The sequence below is a fragment of the Notothenia rossii genome, assembly GCF_949606895.1.
Source record: "Notothenia rossii genome assembly, chromosome: 6".
In the NCBI taxonomy this organism is placed as follows: domain Eukaryota; kingdom Metazoa; phylum Chordata; class Actinopteri; order Perciformes; family Nototheniidae; genus Notothenia; species Notothenia rossii.
The window spans coordinates 8,449,629-8,472,873 of record NC_136909.1 but is presented as its reverse complement, the minus strand read 5'-3'; the positions used below and the strand labels follow the sequence as shown (position 1 = coordinate 8,472,873).

The window sequence follows — 23,245 nt, the reverse complement described above, 5'->3', positions numbered from 1 at the left end:
ATTACTATACAATACAGTATTTATAATCCTTATAGTATTACTATTTCGGTGATTAGATAATATAAATTATATTTGATGCAACTTCAGTTACATTTCCATGACTTTTCCAGGTTTTTAATGACCGTAAGAAACCTGGCCAATGCTCATGCTAGTGCTAATGGGGATCCTAATAAAGAACAAATATCCAATCCCCTATCAAGAGCTGGGAAAACTTGTTGAGTGTTTTTGAAACGTTGTAAGAATGTTGTACTCCGATTTAAGAGCGAGCTCTCCTCAAGAGCCGTCTGAGAGGAAGAGGAGAGTGAAGGACACTCTGAAGGAGCGACATGTCGTCATGGCTGACACAGGAGACACTTGCATCTGACATCTGTCGCCCAACTGCTTCCACATCCTCCGCTTTCTGTCACAGCAGCAGAGAGGACGCAGCGGCTGGAAAACAACTGGCCTGACATCTGGGCTGGTGTTTGCCAGCAGGCAGGAGGGAGCCACTGAGACGAAGTGGAGCTCTGATGACACCAGAGCGGAGCGGTTTTAAACTCTTATGTTTCAGCAATAACACAGACGGCAGCGGGTCACATGACTGCAGTAACCACTGGAAGAGGACTACTAAAAGACACCAGAATGTAAAGCCTTAAAACAGCAATGTCCCAGTTGGACAATTCAAACCAAACAGCAAACCAATCCAGGACTTGAAGATGGTTTTTTATTCACAGTACTCAGGAAACTCAACAAAGTTTCAGCAAACACTTCAAACACTTGAAGTATATAAAGCACTGTTTGTGTTTTACACTTATGTTTAGGACACAAACGTATTCTCAAGTGTACAGCCAAAAGCTTTTCAAATATTCCAAGTGGGTAATAGATTGGTTATCTAATGAGTGGTTTGTAAGAAACTATTTTAAAGATATTTTCGGGCAACCAGTGCCTTCTGTGTTTAGACAGTATTGAAACGGAGAGGCAGAGGGGATCACATGAGACAGAGGGGATCACATGATGAGACAGAGGGGATCACACAGAGGGGATCACATGAGACAGAGGGGATCACACAGAGGGGATCACATGAGACAGAGGGGATCACATGAGGCAAATGGACCCAGACCAGATTCGAACCAGGATCTTCAGCTTGATGTCCCAGTTAATGGGCCTCAGCACTACCAATGGAGCTAAGCGTCGGCCAGTGGTCTTAAAAATGGAATCATTCACTGGCTAAATGGCGTGTGGACGAAAAGCAGATTTTCTACATTTGAACACTTTATATTGTGCGTTATGTCAAATGTTCCAAATAAAAAATGTATTGTTTGAAATACTGCAAACAAATTTGAAGTTACTGATTTCAATTCTGATTATTTGTTTTTTATGAAAGTGACAAATTCCATATTTTACTAAACCTATGTTCATGTACCTGCATAACTTCTATTAATTACTAAGGATTTAGAGTATAGAGTGCCACAGTGACGCGTCCTAAAACCCGGAAGTAAGTTAGCATTTGACCACTTCCGGTTACTTCGACAAAAACCAATTCAATCTCTCCATAGGATTTAGCAAAACAGCTGGAAGTAAGGTCTGTGGTTGACACACATTTAAGAGACGGATCACGTTTTGTTCTATGACATTAAATCTATCAGCAGTGACCCCGCTGGTGATTTCTGAAGAGTTTACGTGTCTGAAAAACGATGGTTGTTACCAAGTGGCTGAATAGGACTACAGAAGTTGTGGAGCCCGTTGTACGTCATTACACCGAACACGTAAACACTCCCGCTGAGTTTGTTTGCCCTGTTCTGCTTGAAAGCAAGTGCCTGCCTCCTGCCTCCTGCAGACTGTTCAAACAAACGCTTCAACTTGTACCATTTAGAATCTGTATGTTTGAATATGGATCTTAAGTTGGCGTGACGTTGAAGCAGCGACCCTGCTGTTGTTCGTTTATAGCATAACGTTAGCATTTTGCTTCTGGCGACTAGATTTATGATTAGAAAATGATAAAAGTAGGGTAGACATGTGGAGATTATCCGGCTGAACAGAACGTGATCCGTCTCTTAAATGCGTTTCAACCACAGACCTTATTTCCAGCTACTTTCCAAAATCCTATGGAGACATTGCAATGCTTTTTGTCGAAGGAACCGGAAGGAGTTTACTTCTATAGCCCACAGAAATAATGCATTAACTAAAAAAGGTGCATTATTCTCAAACAAATCATGAAAAACCTTGAAACACCTAAGGTCATAACGTTCACTTCGGCTCACAGGGGACAATCCAATAATTATTTAAATGTGTAAAAAACCCAACTTGACATTCAGGGAGGATGCTGCTGCAAGGTTTCCACAGGACAAGAGAGTGAGGCTCAGAGCTGCAGGTAGCAGGCAGGGACCACAGCGTGATTTATTGGGTTCATTTCCTTCTGACTCACACTCACACTCCCCCCAACACCCCCCCCCCCCCCCTCCACCCAGCTAACAGCACAGGGACAGAGAGAGCATGAGAAACACAAGATATGAAGAGAGGCTTACCTGAAGATAAATGAATAAGCTCTATTTCTGAAACCATTTCACGTTCTCACAGGTGAAAGCATTGAGAGTGGATTATACTGTACGCTGCGATTCAAGATTGTTCTCATTATCGACTAATCATTCGCTCATTACTTAATTAAACTAAGGTCTACAATATGTCAGAAGATAATGAAAATGCTCCAACCCAGTTCCTCAATTGCCAAGCTGGTGTCTTTAAATAACCGAATGTGTGTCCGTTCAAAACCCAGACATGTTTAGCTTAATATGATATCAAACCAAGATAAGCAAGAAATCGCAACATTTGAGAGGCTGAACACAAATAGTTGCCAATCATTTTATCTGTCGGTCGACAAATCTTTGCTGCAGCTGCGTTAGAAAGGACCTGAAAGCATGATGGAAACAGCTTCACTGCAAAGCAAACAAAGTCACTGAAGACAAATGTAAGTCAGCAGCAAGAAAAAAATAAGTCTGAAAAAACACAGAGTGAGGAGAAAAATAAGAACCCAGAGGGCAGGAGAGTGACGGAAAGGGAAAGTGTAAAGAAAGAGAGAAAATGTGCAGCAGCAGCCTGCGTGCGACCAACACCTCCATCATTCCTGACGCTTAACCCCTTCCCCGCCGGAGGAGGTCAACTGCTCCTCTCGCCCTGTGAGCGCTCCAGTAGACAGGAGAGAGAGAGAGAGAGAGTCGCCACACACACACACACACACACACACACACACACACACACACACACACACACACACACACACACACACACACACACACACACACACACACACACACACACACACACACACACACACACACACACACACACACACACACACACACACACACACACACACACACACACACACACACACACACACACACACACACACACACACACACACACACACACACACACACGCTGCCACTGTAAATTAATCCCCAGTAGATACTAAAAAATGAAAAGCTAATCCTCCCTTCACGACAGGGATATTGGAAGAGTGAAACACAATCCTTAAATTCCTCCTGAGAGATGTTTCTACCTCAGCCAGGACCGCTCGCACAACATCGCTCTAGAAATGTCCCACATTGACTGGTAGTCATGGATTTCGACTTAATATCTGTGTGTGGATGTATGTGTGTGTGTGTGTGTGCGTGTCTTTTTTTAAGCCTGTGTGTTCGCGCTTTGGCATGTGCTCGTCTTTTTCCTACGTTAAAGAGCGCTCGGGAACAAAATGTTGTTCTGAGCCAAGAGACACGCCTTGTGGGAACTGTTAGCAACAGCTGGGAGTACAAGAACTGCCAAACAGACATGTCTGACAAGGTAGTATAGCAGTGGCGGCCGGCCCATAGGGGCGCCGCCCCACCTCTTCCCACATACAAAAAAAAATATTTAAAAAAAATATTAAATTAAAAGAAATATTTAAAAAATATATATATTTTTTATTTTTAATGAACAAGGTAAATATCATACAATTGGTATCAGTAAAATGTATAATCTACAATAAAATCTTGTTTAAAATTGTGTTACGATGTCTAAAGTTACTGATAAGTCACATGTTTCCTGCCTGGCCTTGCCCTTGGCATTAGTTTATCATTACGGGGCGCTGCCCCCGAGCCAAACAGCAACAACCAGCACGTTGCAAAAGTCTCAATAGTAAACTGTGCCGCCGAAACATAATTTCAGCCAATCAGCGCCTTCAAATATTTTGGTCACGAGGGCGCTCACGTTGGCGCCCACGTTGCTTACGTGCGTTGACGTGAGTTGTTTTTTAGACTCGTGAGGAACTGGGGTAGTATCTATAGTAACGCAGTGTAGGCGGAGCCGTGACGTCCTCTTCAATGAGCTCCCCAGAAAAACAACACAGCCGTTAGCTCTTAGCACTCAGAGCTCACAGCTCTTCATATCTGTTCAGAAACTAGACAAAAGTTAAACAAGTACAAACCACATACTGTCTGTGTCATGGCGAATACAGTAGCTAGTTTATTTATGTCTGTAGGCCGTTGTTGTGAGTGTGGACGGTCGGAGCATTTACAACGTTAGCTTAGCCAAATCTCCATTAGAAAGCACGCATTTTAAAAGGTTTTTCACCTGCCGTCTGTCTGCAGACTTGTCAAAGCCTTAATTCATGGTTTTTGCTATCCGGTATCAGTATGTTGTTACTTCGGCATCATTTTGAAACGTGTATTACAATTAAATCACGGTCAAATATGTTCATCTTGTTGTAGTTGTAGCCCCCTTGACAGCGATTCTCTCTCTAGTTTAGCATACTCAGCCCGACTCAGCCTGGTTGTTCCTGGCCCTAGAACCACGATTTTATGGGACCATTACATCACCAGAAGTCCCAATTGAAAGGGTTATTTCTCCCAAAAAATATTTTTTTACTCACTATATCAACAACCCCACCAAAGATATTTTCCACCAGCCGCCACTGTAGTATAGAAACACACACCTACTAGCGACATACTTATTGTAAGTCGCTTTGGATAAATGAAATGTACCACACACACACACACACACACACACACACACACCTTTGTTAGATGATAATTGTCCATTTTATGCCACTGATGTACGATAAGAACATCAGGATGTAAACACACTTTTAAACGAGCAGTGAACTTTTCAGTGTTAATAATACTCTGACATTAGAATGTGACATTTTTATCCTCAATTATTGTATCCCCAATATCCTCACTAAATAAAACCAATAAAACCACACGATAAAAGATAATGGTTTCTCAACATAAAGTGCGTTTAAATAATAGTGTAGGAGCCATATTTAAGGTCTCTGGTTTTTATTATGTCCTATTTTTCACTCATCAGTGTGTGAAGAAGCACACGTCCGATCGTCCGGGACGTGTTATGTACAGTATCGGACAAGTACATCTTTCCATTGACTTGTCCGACGGACAAGTGATGTTTTTCGCCCATATTTATTGACAAATGATTGATAAATTCAGCTCACAAAAGGCAGAACTGATTCGCAGGGACTCAGCGTCTCTCTCTCTCTCTCTCTTTCTACGCACAGCGGATCCGCTGCCCTCCAGCCTCATCTTTGTCAACCTTTCGTATGTTCTTTCTCTAACACGTAATGAAGGTTATTAAGCTCTTTGGCTCCTATGCTGTAATATTGACCGCCATTTCCTTCATGAAGTAAAGCAGCCTCCCTGTCTGTGTCCTTGCGCTGTCCTCACATCCCGGGACCCCCAGACTCGGAGGAGCACAGGGATGTCAGTATTGTTTATGAAGCAGGGTATAGAAAGTACATTATTGAAATGAAAATACTATTTATTTCCTTTTACAAACAGTGAGCAGCTGCAGCATGTGTGTTTCAGGACACACAGACTGTGTGGTTGGACTCTGTCTCACAGGCAGGTTGCAGTTCAGCATCAGAGGAGACTGGGACAATTGTACATTCTCAAACTGCACCAACGAACTAAACAATGCAGAGCTTCTTTTCTATCATTTTATTCAATAACCGCAACAAAATTAAACAGTATGAAGTGATTCGTAGATAGGAATACAGATATGCAGGGCCGTCCCTCCCTACAGGCCGATCACGCAGACTGCGTGGGGCTTCACCTTGAGGAGGGGGCCTCACCTTGAGGAGGGGACCTCACCTTGAGGAGGGGGCCTCACCTTGAGGAGCGGGCCTCAACTGAGCCACAAATGCGGCTCACCTATGCGGCGCAATTAGTGTGGTTTCGCCCCTGCGAGGCTCCATTAGAACTACCCCCCCCCCCCGAAGCTCGCGAAACAGAGGGCCTCATCATATAACTTGGCGTGGGGCCTCAAGTTGGCCAGGGACGGCCCCGCAGATATGACTTAATGTTTTCATAAATATATTTCTCTCCCAGTGAAATTGGCATGGGACGTATTTTTACCCTCGCAAATAACCGGAATCGAGAACCGAAAAGAACCGGAATCGAATAGCATAACCGGAATCGTTAAAATCCAAACGATACCCAACCATGGATGTATAAAAAGAACCCGCTATAATAAGTACCGCTCACTTACGTTAGCGGTGTCGTAAAACCGTGGGAAAATGTCAAATACGATGGCGAAGAAGAAGATTCCAGTGGCCCCAAACATTTATTCGGAGAAGTAAATTGCCAAACTCACTTGTCCATGGACATGTACTCTCTAAAAACGCTCTTACGCTGCTCATTATTGGTAGTGGACGTGCACTGGAGCTTGGTGCGGAGTTAGTGGTGTTTTAACTTTAAACCACCTGCTGACTTGTGCTTTGTATGGACATAGAAAGGGGGGATGAGACGGGATGTGAAGTTTTCTTTTGACAGCTATTATATCGCGATTTCTTCACAATATACCACCGCAATCGCCATCACATCCGGCTGTGCACTTCTACTACCATTTGGACTCTATGTTTGCCTGTTTTATGTAATAAATGTTCAAATGCACAGAAGGAGTGGAGCGCTTTTGTTTGAGCATGCCAACGGTTATTCTTTCCGTATATATTCCCACTCAGCTTTTTTAGCTCCTATAGCCGTAATAAATAGTTTGGTTTAGAAAGTCATTCATTCCTTAAGAGGAAATATACTTCAAATCCAGCTTCTCAATAGTTATGGACTTTTGTGGACAAAGGTGCAAAGTAACAACATATCAACTAAGCTTGAACCCAAAATGTTCCCACACTTGAGCCGTAGGAAAGTTGCTCACGTAAAAATGATTAGATTTGTTGGGACGTGAGACGAGATGTGCATCATTACACAGTCAAGGAGACATATTGCCGTTTTTAAAATCTAATTGTAGAGAAATTGTTATTCTGGAAAGAAAACACCACCAAATGTATTAAATCCAAATAAAAAAAGGAAACAAATAAGATCAAATCTATAGCTTTTTTGAGGAGCAATACAGTATTGGAAAACACATTATCATGATCAAGTGCATCGGTATATTTTTTACACCAACACCTGGAAGCAATGGTCATATGGAAGTAAGTATTGGTCAAGATCTTTGTCTAGTTTCCAAAATGGTCGAAATTAAGACTTGAGGCAACATGCAGCATTGTCTGAGAGCGAGTGCAGAGAGGTAATAGGATTTAGAAAACAACTAGAGGTGGCCTGGTTTCCCCTTTTATACACTGGCTTCTGTTAGTCAAAGACAGGAGAGCGAGACAGAATCAGAGAACAATGGAGGAAGGACGAAGGGAGAGGGAGAAAGGGGGAGGAGGAGGACGGATGAAAGGCAATGGGAGAAAAGAGAAAGAGGGAAAAGCGTTGCTGTTGTCCTTGTCTCGTCTCAAGTCAAGGATCTCATTAACATGGGAGCCCAATCTCAGCCCCCACACCCCAACACTACATCACTTTCTCTATGGCCGCTTCCACCTCCAACACAAACTCATTGATCACTGTTTCAGGACACAGCGAGCAGCAAACACACATTTGCACTTATAGTCATTAGATGCACTGGCAGTCAAGAAACACATCGTAATGCACCATTGTCATGTTTTTAGAAAGAGAAGCAGGAAATGCTGGGCAACGTTTCATCGACATCCTTATAAAGTCTTGGATTGAGATATCGTGACTGGTGTTTGTGCTTGTTTTAAAGGCTGCATTGCAGTAAAATTATGTAATAGGTAAGTTTCTTTTTATCTAGTGGTGACTGTGGCTACTGGCTAGTGTGCTGGACTTCGAATCAGGGGGTAGCAAGTTCGAGTCCCACTGCAGTCGGCATGTCGTTGTGTCCCTGAGACACTTCACCCCAAATTGCTCCTGTGGGGATTGCCCACAGTACTGAATGTATGTAAGTTGCTTTGGATAAAAGCGTCTAACAAATGACACGTAATGTAATTTAGTGGCTTTATCTGCTTAGTCCTTATATTGACATTTCTCTTTATTATATCAAAATCTCATTGTGTAAATATTTTTGGGGAGCAATGGTGAACCCCAACAATATCGCCATAATATCAGTATCGAGGTATTTACTCAAATAATGAGATATCGCCCCGCTTGTATGCATATGATATCAGTAGAAGACAAAGTACTGATTTTATTACTTATTTTAAGTAAAAGTAGCAAAAGCCTGTAAAAATAGTCTCTTAGATGTAAGAACACCTGCATTCAAACTCTTAAGTAAAAGTACAAAAGTGGAACAAAGATAAAAGTAGTTTGATTAATAATGGATACATGTATCACAGCTGGTTATGTTGTAGCTAATTATGTTTATTTTTGTTTCATCTTTACACATTATATGTCAAAGTGTGTGTTTATTTTATTGATTTGAACTATTAATCTGAATCAGTAAAGTAACTTATGCTGCCAAATATATCTAATATTGAAAGTACAATATTAGCAACAAAAATGAGTAGACATTTAAAGTAGCATAAAATGAAAATACTCAGGTAAAGTCAAAGTGCCTCAAATGTTAAATAAGTTTATTCATTACATTCAACCACTGACGGATATTCAAGTAACATCAGTTGACCTGCAGCAGAGCGACGCTGGCCCCCTATTGTACTGTTTTACATCAATACATTATATGTCTCAGATGTATACAGAACATGTCTCTGAACAGATCATTGCAGCATTACCCATAATCCCCTCTGTTTCAGCCCTGTTTCAAAAGTGCTGATTCTCTGTCTGTTACTTTAGATCAAAATAAGGAGCCCCTCTCCACGCCCCTCTGAGAGAGATTTGGTTAAAAAGAACACAATGGTGCTCTAGGAGGAGATCCAGGTGATAAGGCGGTGGTGGTGGGGGGGGGGGGGTTACCTTTAATGGTGATTGGCTAATGGTTACACAAGCCAAAAAATCGTTATGACATCATACATATATTTTGCATAATAGGTGACCTTTAAAGGAACTGGCCTACATTGTAATGTGCCATCTACAACAACCCGAGGAAGACCGTGTGTTGTGCCAACGTGCCCCCCCCCCCCCCTTCAGCTTAGCGTCCCCCTCCATTACAGTGGAGGTTAGCCAGGGAGCACAGAGCTAAATCACTGCATCAAACGGAGTGGGGGGGCAGACAGGCTGAGCTCCAGCCGTCACTTCCACAGCTGCTCAACACATTGGCTCCATTTGTGGGGTGGTGAGCTTAGCCATACGCTACGCCTCACACAACTACACTTCCCATGCCAAGTGCCATTCACATCACAGTCACATCGGTGTGCTGGAGGTAAGTGCCCCCCCCCAGCGCTGACATTACTACTGATGCTGTTTCTATACACTCAAAGCCCTTACGCAGCTAATAGGGGACTACTTTACTGGAAAGAGAATGATGGCTACTGCAAAAGCTACTACTGGTGAAGCATTGTGAATTAACACAGTGTCCTGAATGGACCTAGACAGTTTGACTGTCTGCGATCCTAATTACCGTAATGTTCGGACTATAAGGCGCACCTGAATATAAGCCGCAGCAGCTAAATTGAATGATGTGTACATATATAAGCCGCACTGGACTATAAGCCGCAGGTGTTTTAATGTTTAATTACCATAAGGGTTCGTGCACAGAGGGGATTGTCGGGAAAGAGATGGCTGTTTGAGGAAGCTCCCATTTATTAACATTTCAACAAACAAGTTGCATATTTGCATAACGTATTCAAGTGTTAGCATTTAGTGCAATAGTAGCTACAGAACATGTGCTGTGTAAACTGTACTGTATCACATAGCGTTTCAGACACACAAACTTTTCAACTTTCAAACTTAAACGGTGCGCTCCCAGCGCACGTACCGGCAGTGATCTACAGCAGTGGTTTTCAACCAGTGGTACGGGGACAAACTGTCTTGCTCTCGTTCTGTCTCTCGTACCACTCTCGGTTCCACTTTTACGCGCTGTCTGTCTTGCTCTTTTCCGGCCTCCAGCTTTTCCTGCTGGAGCCCGCCGCTTAAAGGTGGGGGGCACGGACCGGCCATAGAGCCCATAGAGTTAAAGGTGGCTGGACTGTAACCTGTAAAATCCATAGATTTAGGAGGTCCCCTAGTGGCCGTTAGCTGTAAAAATCCATAGATTAGCCGCACCGTTATATAAGCCGCATGGTCGAAAAATGGGGAAAAAGGCGCGGCTTATAGTCCGAAAATTACGGTACTTCTGAAAGACAAAGTCCAGATGTTCAGTAGTAACAGAAAGTTCTGTGGATTGTCTTTGGATAACGTAGGGACAGCGTTTCTGGAACAGATTTCAAATGTAATTTTTCACTTTTGGCAAGACAAATTACATTTCCAACGATTGTATTTAATGTTGCAGGATAACTTTAAAAGAAAGAAAGAAAGAAATCCTTTATCAGTCCCACAGTGGGGATGTGTATAGTGTTACAGCATAAGTTGAATAGTGCAAAAGGCATGAAATAACAAAAAAGTTAAGCACACATTAGTAATAAAATAAAACTAAAGATAAATAAGTACACAACTGTGGCTAAAAAGAATAGTAGTAGCAGCAATGTAAGTTAACTAAGTGACACAGCAACAGAAGTATTTATGTGGTGAAAGGAACTGAATTTAAAAGATGTTATCAATCATTATTGATTCCTGAAATCAGCGTTTCCGCCAGGGCGGCGTCTTGCCGTCATTTTACACCCTTATTCAGCTCGGGACGCCGGCGTCCAAAAATATTAATAATTCGAGAGAAGATCGAGAGTTTTTATCGCTTGAAATTACGAAAAGTAAAAAGGACATCCCTCTGTTGGAGGGGGAAAGGAGTCTGGTGGGATTCTTTTCGGAGTATTGAAGATCGTTTCCCCGACATCGAAGGTGCCTGCTACAGGACAACACGGAACGTGCGCAATTTGGACGCGATAAGCGGGGGGGGGGGGGGGGGGGGGGGGGTTTAGTGGAGCACGCGCGTGAGCTGCGAGCACCAGAGCCACGCAGCGGCAAAACTGAGGCTCCGTGGTAAACTGTGGTAACATGAAGAGCCGTTTGGGAGCCGAAAGAGCCGGCGCTTTAAGAGAGCCGAGCCAAATGATCCGGGGTGGACGCCCTCTCAGCCCTGGTCTGGCGGAAACACTGCCTGAAATGATTTAGGTAAACGGGGGTACTGCTGCTAGGGCTGGGCGGTATGACAAAAAAAAACTCATATCACGGTAGTTTTCCAAATTATAATGGTATCACAGTATTTCTTTATTTTTCAATGATCGGAAATGTACGTTTAGGCCCCACAAAAAAAAAAAACCCGATCAGTGGGGGTCCTCGTGAGTCTTATTTGGTTAAAGGTATCAGAATGGATGAAACAACGGCAAAATGTAAAGTATTTTATTGCAAACTTTGCAAACCACATAACAAAACAACAACAAAAGCACCATTTGAAAATGTAAACAAACCCCCCCCCCCCTTCACCTGAAACTGCACATTTAAATCCTCCCCAGGGGACTCCTTTCACTGCCGCACCGATCAAGCGCCCTTCGCCACTTTTCAACGGTATTGCGGTATATTAAAAAAAATCATATCATACGGTATAAAAAGCACAGTATTGGGTATGAAAGGGTATACCGCACAGAACTGCTGCCATGTTCCACAATTAACACTTAAAATGATAGAACAACGCATGGCTATAGCGTTGTGTCTTTTAGATGTGAAACTGCCGGAAAGCATTGATTTCAGGAATACATTCCCATCACTGCATATATGATGAAAAACACACAAAAGCACACCAGGCAAGATACCTCTAAAGGTGAAGAAGAAAAAGTGTTGTGTGAACTGACCCTTTAAAGAAATGAATCCTCGAGAGTTTTTCCATTTCTTTGCGTACGTGTACCACTAAATGTCCTTTAAGAGCAGGGTCTGTGGAAGCATTGAGGCATTCATCTGAAGCCATCGGAGAGTGGAACAACTTATAATAAAAATAACATTGGGTCAACTGAGGCCAGGGCTCTGCAGCAACTGGGGGCAGAAACAAAGAACAGCTTTGCCTTCAACTTGAAAAATGGATCTGTCCAAAATCTGAAAGTCAAGCTGGCTATAGAGTCAAGGGAGAGCATTTCATCGCACCCAGCTTAGTCACTTTCCCAGCATTCCTGTGGTGTGGTGGTGCTGACCCTGACAATGTTTCCATCCATCCAACATAAGAAATCCTCTCCTGTGACTACATGACAAGATGTAGCAGCAAACAGGGGGATGGGAAGGAGTGAACAGACGAGGAACAGACGAGGAAAAGCAGTTTGCCCCCGAGGCATATAATCGATGTCCGAGGGCATTTTGTATTCACGGTCCTCCGAGTGACACTACATGATGTCTTCACCTTGAGACAAGCAGAGGTAGTGTGTGTGATGTTAGAGACACAAGAAGGGGTTGATCCAATACTGGAACAGAGGAATGAATCACAGCTGGTAAATATATCCATTATGGGTCATAATAAGCGTTGCCTAATGTTGCAGCTCTTTGGCCTCTCGTGGTAATAATGGTATTGACTTGTGGACGATATATGGACATGAACTCGACCATTTTAGCTGACCTTGGTAATGCCCGTTGTGTTTACCTGCATGTTTGTTCACCTTACAATGTGACATTTTAGCCAACAGAATAAACTGTCATATAAGAGTCAAGACACCAGATTATTTACAGAATTACTCAAAATAGTTGGCTCTCAATTCAATAGTTTACAACAAATTGCTTAATTTTTGCAGCTCTAATGAATAAGTTGCTTATGAACCTACGTACATATTGCGTGTTGTCTTTACATGCTATGCTTGTTTGATATTAATGTCAAATGTAAGCCTAACTAAAGTCAAGACGTGGCTCATTTTTGTTAACGGGGCCAAAGATTCCATTTTATTCCAGTTCATTGCTCTTTGAAAGAGTGCATTATGTTGTTACTATGTTATGATATAAGTTGAATGACCTTTTCTTAAAATTACAATATCGCTTTAAGACTTAATGTCATGGGCATAATATCCAACTTAAGCAAAAGGGTTTATTGTGTCAGCTACCATCACCAAAAGGAACCAGTAGCTGGGTCGGTGGGACGTTTTGGAGGGAAATCGACACAGACACAACACCAGTGTTTCCCATACATTGATTTATTTGTGGCGGGCCGCTACAATTAAATATCGTCCGCCACAAATGGATCTGATAAAAAAATATATATATTATTATTTCTTTTTTTTTTTGTAGTCTAATGGATAGTGAGGTGGGCTGATGATCGGAAGGTTGCGAGTTCAAATCCTGCCTGGAACACCACTACTAGTGTGCCCTTGAGTAAGGCACTTAGCCCTCGGTTACTCCAAGGAGAATGTCCCTGTAATTGGTTATTGTAAGTTGCTTTGGAATAAGGCGTCTGCTAAATGCCTGAATTGTAAATGATATTTTTGGCAGAATAAACCCCACGGATCCTCAACTCTGGTGGGTTTCACTCATTAACAACGCAACACAGAGCAACAATATCGTTGTCTACAGTAACCATGAACATGAATCAAATTCTGTGGGAAACACTGCAACACTGTGTACCAGCAGAAAAGGAGACTGAGGGTGTGTATGTTTTCACGCGCCGCTTTTTTCACACGTCCTCGCCGTGACACCACTCGTCGACATCGAGAACTCTGGTTCACCCCACTCCAGCTGTTGAGGAGAGGGCAACCGCAGGGCAGGGAGATTTCTCTTGCCTATTATGACGGGACGAACATACACACACACGTGCACACACACAATTATATACCCACATGGATATACACACACAAAGGCTCAGCATCGAGCCCATCCCACCTAATGGCCGTAGCCTCATATTGCTAACGGGCGCTCAGGGAGGCAATGAGGTTTGCCATCTATATATCCATGACCCCTGGTTGACTTCTCTCTCCCATTCAGCTCCCCCTTCATGACCTGGCATTGGCACGCCATTAGGGTGAGAAGGGGGGAGACAGAAATTGGGTCTGGGACCCCGTTTGAATGGAGCGCTCAGACACAAATATAAGCGTGTTGAGTACACAAATCTCCTCGCAAATGGGGTCAAAGCCAGTGCTTAGCTATTTGTTTTCATTCCCCCCACACACACACACACACACACACACACACACACACACACACACACACACACACACACACACACACACACACACACACACACACACACACACACACACACACACACACACACACACACACACACACACACACACACACACACACACACACACACACACACACACACACACACACACACACACACACACACACACACACACACACACACACTACTTGGGAAATCATAACGGTTAGCAATCATGCGGGGCAATATGGCAATGATGCCGCGCTGGAAGAGTGGGAGAACGGAGGAGAGCGATCATGCAACATCGACTCTGTCTTCCACGCACAGTTTATATCTCTTTGACGCATATGTCACTCGAAGAGACTAACAGATACATCAAGCGACAACACACCAACAGACACACGTCATTGAGCCGCAATAAGGTTGCATCCTCTGGAGAGAGATAGGAAGGCAACATCAAAAGAAAGCGAAGCAGCGAGGAGGGATAAACACGCTTGTGTGAATGCCAGACCGAAATGTCAATTCTGCATGCCCCATCTAGCCCGAAGATGACGAGACTCACACACTAAAGGAACATCTCCCTGTTCATGTCCACACATTCATTTGAAATCTTTGACTGGTGCACAATTTCCCTGATGCAACAGGGTGGGATTGTGTTTTGCTCAAGCTCCTTCTATAACAACAATAGGTTTGAATACACAGAATGTCCTACGCGACTAACTCTTGTTCTTATTGTGGATTATTTTCTTGATTCAGTTATTATTTGCCCGATAAAAATCGATGTATCTCTGCAGTCACCGACGTATTAATTCACCCTTCTTTAATAACCACAGTGAGGTATGCATTACTTTGTTTGTGTCTCCATATGGTTTGTGAGACAGAGGATCGGGCCGATCAGTAGCTGAGTCAGAAGACAGAGGGGTTTAATCTCTGTTCGTCTTAAGAGTCGGCCATCTGCAGCCAAGCAGGTCAGTGGCCGTTTCTCAATGTCGAGTATACCTGCTGCAGAGCCACTATTTAAGTTTACTACGTCATCGAGTGGCGCCGAATGCTGGGCATTTAAAACAGTCCTTCGGCGCCACTCGATGACGTAGTATACTTGAAATAGTGGTTCTGCAGGAAGTATACTCGACAGTGAGAAACGGCCACTGTGTTAGGCCGACTCCATGTGACTGCAGCCTGCTCTCTGGGCTAATCCTACTTCATGTGTGTATGTGCTTCTGTAGCTGCACAGACTTGTTCACACACACACACACACACACACACACACACACACACACACTCACACTCAGGGGCCAGCTAAAGCCAGAAGCCAGTCAAAACAGTGTTTAAGGCCGCTTTAGTTTCCTTAAGATCGGCTGGCTGTCTGATAACCCGAGTGACACACGAGCCGATGATGGGCCACTATGCTGGCACATAGTAGCTCCAACGGGTTTATTTACATGCTGGTTGTTAGAATGCGTGTGTGCACGTGTGCAGGCATCTAAAGAAGGGGATTTATGACATGCGATGTGTGGTCTCGTGTCAGAACGCACTTAATTTGTGTTTATGTCCGTGCCATTCTGCGTTTCCCCTTTTGAATGCAGTTGAATGGTTTAATGTGTGTGTACATATGTCCCTGGCCCTTTAGAAGCAGAGGTTAGCAGCCGGCTGCTCTCTGATCAGGTTACAGAAGTGGGTGTGTCTCCTCTCTCCTCTGTCGCCTGTATGTCTGCCTCTCCCTCTTTCTGTCTCTCTTGCTTTCTTCTCCCTCTCTCCTTACTGGTTGCAGAGGCCTGTAGTTTGCGTCATCCAGTCCTCTTCCTCTGGCAGCACTACACACCACCCCTCTCTTGTCTTGCTCTCCTTTCCTTTCTTCCTGTCTTTCTCCCAGCCATCTCCACTGCAGCTGGTCCACACTCCCTACAGGAGGCTGGGAGGCATGTGACTCTCCCCCCTGACCTCCATGTCTGCTGAACACTGGCCCACCAGCCGCCCACCCATCACCTCTCTGATGTTCCTCGTCTGGACCAGGGCGGGCACTCCTGAGATGCTGCCACTCATAATCACCCAAAATATATAACGCCTACCCACTTGGTTCAGTGAGGTCTTTCTAACATGTTTTCTGACCCGATACCCCTGTCCACCCCAACACAATCTGATACATATGGGTGGGAATGGGATTCAAGATTTGTATCTTCCAAGATTCTATCAAATAACCTGGATATTGCTACGAGTAGAAGTCATTTTAAAAAACATTACTGTGGATTTGCTGAAAAATCCCCCATGATAAAATGTATTTTGTGTACAATTCATTTTTACAACTGGCGTTTTGAGACATAAAAAACATTTTGTTTGTGTAACAGGTAGTTTTTGTTGTATAACTGTGACTGAGAATTGAGAAATACAAATTTCACTAGAACGTTTGCAAGTTTAGCATTAATAAATGTTAACTTTTGTTTGAAGTTTGCCTTTTTTAGTTTATATTATTGCAAGAAGTTGATAAGACTTTCTCCAAAAATAGAAACTCCTTAATCTTAGATACACTTTACATGCCAAAATGTGCCACACCGCACCCCGTAGCACACAGTGGATTCAACTCTGAAATAAGAACAAACATGTACTAATATAGGAACAATGTTGAGTTCAAATTGATTCTGATTTAAAATGTGACCGTAAACGATAAGGAGAGATTGGCATCGCCACGGATACTGTTTGAGCACAGAGATGCAGACTCCAGCTTGGAGAGAGACCCTCACTGGCATATTTCTGATCCTACAGATGTTGCTCCACCCATCTCAGCCACTACTAAAATAACTTTGCAATGTGCTATCTGCTGGAAACCACAACACCATATGCTGCATGAACACTCACAACTAACAGTCACACAGTCTGTGCCCATACTGTGCCGTAGTACATTACAGCGCTATAGCCCACAACCTATTTGAATGAAAGAGAGAAGAAACAGTGCCAACGTCTCGGGTGTTGCCAGCTGGGAGATCTGGACAAATCTGGGTGACGTGCAACAGCTATTATGCAAGTAGAGAGTGCTGATTGGATTTCAAAAAGAAAGAGAGTGTTTTCTGTTACTTCCACAAATCCCACTTGCTTTCTTTCTGTTACTCCAGTTTTAACTGAGGAGCCAGCCGATTTAGTGTCACTATTTTCTCGACTAGAGTTGGTGTTGTTTAACAGGATATCCGTTATCTTATCTGATGAATGTGATGCCAACAGATCAAAGTGCTTTGCACCCACTTATCTTTTTCAAGAGTAATGTGTAAAATAAAACGTTGCTACCTCAGCTGACCAGCAACATCCGGATGATAGTTGTGCAATAATGAAGTGTGTATTATTAAATGTGTGTAAGTCTGATGTGCATGTACACAGCTTTACATGTGAGCTTCAAGCAGATGTGTGTGTAGACATTACCTTGTCTTTCTCATGGGGCAACAACCGGACAGGAGGCAGTGATCCCAGAGACACCGTCCCGGTCCCGTCATCCAGGTTGTTGCTGCTGCGGCTAATGAGCTGGAACATGGGACCTTGCTTGGCCACGCGTCCATGGGCCACTGCCCTCTTCAGGGCCACCCTCAGCTGCTGGTGGAAGATGCCGGGCCCCATGGAGCCGCTGCCTGAAAGGTAGGCCGCCACATCAGCCTGGCACTTGAGAAAGCGCTCAATGTTCTTTAAGCAGGAGCCACCAGGCTCATGGAGCCCTTCCAGTGCCCGCTTTATCAACTTGTTCCACTCGAGTCCAGGTTTCTTCACCGAATGGGAGTGTGAACTACCACCTCCACCTCCACTACTGCTTCCACCTCCTCCTCCACCACCACCTCCTCCTCCTCCTCCTCCACCACCACCACCACCTCCTCCTCCTCCTCCTCCTCCACCACCTCCTCCTCCTCCTCCTCCACCTCCACCACCACCACCTCCTCCTCCTCCTCCTCCCCCAGAGCTGCCACCACCTTTGGGCTTGGGCAGAGCCAAGCGTCCAGGGTTGTCAGGGTCCTTGTAGGAGTTGAGACCTTTGTTTGTGACCTTAAGGATGGTACCATCCTTGACGCTAAGCTCCAACTGCTCGAAAACAGTTTTGCGGTCCAAACCATGGGACATGTTGACCGCATTGCAAATGCGCTCCTCGGATGGTCGCTGCTTCTGCTTCTTCACCTTCTTGATGGCCTCTAGGATCCATTGGGTGTACGCTGGGTTGGCCAGTTTCACCATGGTTGCAGTCAGGGTGGGTGCAGGGGCCCTGAAGCCTCACTGCAATGACCCAAACACAAAAAAGGAACTGTAAGCCAAGGAGACTCCTGGCCTGCGCCGTAGCGCCGCCTCCTCCTTCTCTTTTGCCCTCTGTCTGCGTACTATCCCTTGTCCTGGGGACGCACAGAGAGTCCCTCAGAGGCTGAGTATGAGCAACACGGTGATGAGCAGCTAACCATAGCACAGCCCCGAGCCAACCTTCCACCCAGTAAAATGCCGTCCACTCACCACCCACTCCCAGCCAGGTGAAGGTCCCTGGCGAGAGGCAGGGGGAGTGGAGGAAGTTGCAGGTCTGTTAGCAACGTAAACTCCCACAGCACAAAAAGAAGGGTAGAGTAGATCTTGGCGATAAGGGCTTTGAAATATTGGTGTTCCCACTTGTAGCAAAACACCTTTACAAAGACAATAAAACCTGATAGGTCAGTTTCCTGTCACAGGCAAACTAACCAACTCTCAATGCAAGTCAGGAAAGAGGATCATGGTATCCAAGAAATGAAATTTGTGTTTCAATGATTACGGTGAGGGGAATGCAGTCTGTAGATTATAACATTCCACACGACAGGAACTATTTTCTGATTCCACGTTTCCTCGTTGTCGTTTCTCGCTTGCTTTTACTCTTCCAGCAGTCTGGGCTTCTCAGCTCTGGGACGGAACAGATATCTCAACCCAGGGATCAGCCACGACTGATCTCCTTCACGCCTTTTGCACTTCAGTAGCTGTCAAACCCTGCACAGAAAACACACAAAGACAAAGGTTAGCAAAAATCTTCCAGAAAAATCCATACATTTTGATGAAGTAGTAAGCATAAACCAATAAAGTCAAATCTTTAAAGGATGATGAGTTTGAATGAGAAACAGATAAGATAAGAGAGGGTACATTTTTATAAACATCACATACTGTCCCTCACATATGTATAAACAAAGCCATGCATGTCCTCAAAAAGCACTAGGACGTTTGGTTAAGCACTACCAAAAAAACTGGGAATTAAGAAGAGGAAGAATATTACTACTTACACAGCTTGATAATGTTTTTTATGAACCACAGAACCTATAATAACAACAAACTGGTAACATTATGACCATAAATCAACACTAAAAATGGCACATGTGTGTCTTAACATGATGGAAATGATCATGTATAAAAGGTAAACAACATCATCGTAAAAGGTTCACTTGCAAGTTGACCATAGGTTGAGTTGGTAAGCTAGACATCATGCATGCCCTTAGCAAGTACTAGGGAGTTTGTTTAAGCACTACCAAAAAACTGTAAATTAAGAAGAGGAAGAATCTGATTACTGTTACACAGCTTGATAATGTTTGTTGTGCACCATATAACTTGTATATGCAACAGCAAGTGTAGTCGAACAGGTGAATGAGCATAACCCTAAACAACCACTAAAATGGCACACGTGTGTCATAACATGATGGAAATTATCATGTATAAAAAAGGTAAACAACCTCTTCCTATAAACTTCACTTGAAAGTTGACCATAGGGCCAGTTGGGTTGCTAAGGTAAACATGATGCAGTCAAAACACAGACTGTTAGCAAACATTAGCTGAGATGCTAGCCAAAAAAACAGAGCTAATTCAATTGCCGCATTGCCAAACTGTCTCCTGCTTTGCTATTTACTCTCTGTGATATGATATGATGTTGCTCAGTGTCTGACAACAAGCCTTCCCGCTTACTGCTGTTGTTTAGCGAGCTAACGGTAGAAGCTAGCCACCGAGCTAACGTTACGGTAATGTTACTGAAACGTAAACAGCCTGAAACGAGCAGTTAGCCTGTGCTCCGGCTCCAAATGCAAACGTTTCCCCATGTAAGTAATATTTCAGACAACACTGAGCATCCAACAGAGGGAAACAATCTCCTTTTGAATGTCATTCAGATATAAACGGTAAACCGCGGCCTTGTAAAAGGGCACAATGCAACTTACAGACGGCCATCGCGGCTAGCGGACAAGTGCAGAGAAAATAGAGTCTGCAGCACTACATGCTAAACGGCCTCCTTGTTAGCCCTTTTCTCTGGGCGAGGAGCCCGCTTAGACTCACTGACTTCCTCCCTCCCACGTAACCACACAGCCTGCGGTACGGTGAACACAAGGCCGCTGGAGCCGATGATATAGGCCTCCTTTTCCTCCTCCGTAACCCCCCACACCCACCTCAGCGATCATCATCCCCTCCGTACCCCTCTCTCCCTCTCGCGGTTCCCCCCAGAAAATCCCGAGCTGGTGGTCCGGTTCTGGTATCCAAAGGGGAAGTAAAGCACACCGTGTAAAAAAACCGCTTAGATCTCCCATCCGGCGTCCGCTGCTACTCACCGGGAATTTAGTGTCCAACCGCCGCGGAGAAGGTGCCAAAAATCGTGCGTAATGGAGACAACAACAAGGCTAAAAAATGCAGCCACAGAGCAGGGGTTCTAGAGCCGACGCCATCTTTGAGTGAAACAGGAGCGCGGAGGTGGGGGAGGGGGGAACAGAGAACCGTCAGGCAGGGCCAAGGGACCGTCTGCATGGTGCGAGAAGAAGATCCAGGGGAGGGAAAATTCACTGCAAGACGCATGGGGGAGGCGGGGGGTGCTGTTGCTATGAGAGGGGTGTGGATATTGCTGGAGCACATGAAATGGAAGAAAGGGACAGATGGTGGTGGTGCTGGAGGAAGGAAAAAAATAAAAAGAGTGGATAGGTGTTCTCGCATTCTGAGATTCAAGGGAGAGTCTGCATTTTGCACAGCAGTTGTAGAAGAAAAAAAGAAATCAAAGCCAATGAGCGTGCCTTAGCGTTAGAGGGTATTTAAAGATCAAAGTGAGACACCCCTCCACACTGCAGTGTATTGTAGCAGCTGTGTATTTTTTATAAAGATGGGTCACACAGATTCTGTCCCCCGGAGGTGATTCAAGATTCAAAGGCTTTATTGACATTAGTTATGGCAAAGAACATCTTAAGTCCCAGGCTCTACCAACAATGCAAAATAAATATATATAAGACACATAACAATACAAAAATAATAAAAATAGTGAAACAGGAAACTGAGTAGAAATGAAAGTGCAAGATTAAGTTGCAAGACCAATGTGCAAGTAATGCAGGAGAAGAGAACTTCATGTCAAATACAATAAAATACTAAATGAAATGTCGCAGAGACTGTTGTAAGTGACCACATAAATGCAGGAGTCTATACACATGTTAAATAGATGATCAGGTTGTACAGTGTGTGTGCGTGTGTGCGTGTGTGTGTGTGCGTGTGTGTGCGTGCGTGCGTGCGTGCGTGTGTGTGTGTGTGTGTGTGTGTGTGTGTGTGTGTGTGTGTGTGTGTGTGTGTGTGTGTGTGTGTGTGTGGCTACTAAAGCACACGATAAAGCATGGTCTGCTAATGCGTTGCTTGCTCCTCAGACTGTGAGTAGCCTAGTATCTTTACACCTAAGAACATTATTATATAAGCTGTCTGCAGCTGAGTCTATTTTCTTATAATTTATGTTTATTTTTAACAGCGCTCAGTGCAACATAAATCACAGCATCTGGTAACAGATCAGAGTAAAGGCATCACATTTAATCTCCAGTGTGCTCAATTCAAAAGTAATTTACACTTAGTATAAACAATTCATGCATACTTATAGGTCTAATAAAGTCAATCATAACATTAATTATGCAGTTTAATCCAAGATCAAATGTATATGAAAGAGCCTTGAACATTGTCTTCAGTGGTCGTAATGTTTATTAAATGTCCTTATTTTGTGTCTAAAATATTCATCTTTGTTGATGTGCAAATGGAGATAATGTGATGCAAAAGAATATTATGTTATCGCCATAAAGAAAATAAAAAACTAGTTTCAAAAGCGAGACTATTAAACATGCCTCAAAAACAAAAGAGATGTGCAAAGTATCATGATGTGTTGTCATTTATCAATCTGCCTTGGGGATATTCAAACAACTTAAGTACACTCTACTAATTCATGCGAAAAACAATCAATGAAGGAAAACTGATTTTGCTGATTCAATTTCATGATCGTGATACAGAGGCACTTGTGTTGGAAATCTGGCAGCAATCTTCCTTTTCTATTACAGCCGTACACTGAAAGCTCCCTGGATGGAAATTAAATTATCTGCAGCTTTGTGTAAAATGATGTGTACAGCAGTCCTCAGAGACGGATTATAGAGTGTCTTATAGGGAGCAATTAGACCTGAGCTGTTCCCATGTAGAGGTGTCGTGAGAGGGTGAACTCTTGGTGATCAAATAAAAAGCAGTAAGGTCACATTTGTTTGTCTTGCACTTCTTCGGGGACGGATAAATCACACTCCAACGACAGGGCAGTAATTATAATTAACGGCAGTGTTATTACACAGATAAATAGTGTGAAGCGTTCACACAAGAACCGCTATTAGTGCGCCTCCTGAGGACTCACGTATTACATCAGTGTGTACAGTACGGGCTAACAGATGGACGATACTCAGGAGGAGCGTGCACCGCATCTATCGTTCCACGGCCATGAATAAATAATGTTGTGTGCCATAATCTACAGCAGAGGCCATGTTCACCGATACACAACAACCGAAACAAACTGCCCCGGGTG

General features: G+C 43.8%; 1 protein-coding gene across 5 annotated transcripts in view; it reads right to left on the bottom strand.

Annotated features, from left to right (window-relative positions):
- The window catches only part of kat6a (K(lysine) acetyltransferase 6A), a 51,344-nt gene extending 30,058 nt beyond the window's left edge, over positions 1-21,286 (bottom strand). For 2 of the 5 annotated variants that reach the window (XM_079686360.1, XM_079686361.1), the window contains exon 1: positions 17,848-18,186. In XM_079686360.1, the coding sequence (XP_079542486.1) occupies positions 17,848-18,039 (192 nt within the window). In that variant the 5' untranslated portion in view covers positions 18,040-18,186. Of the gene's footprint in view, positions 1-17,847; positions 19,408-20,615; positions 20,742-20,840 lie in introns of those variants that run through there. The other 3 variants (XM_079686358.1, XM_079686357.1, XM_079686359.1) reach the window with 3 other exon arrangements.
- Positions 21,287-23,245: the final 1,959 nt, after the last annotated feature.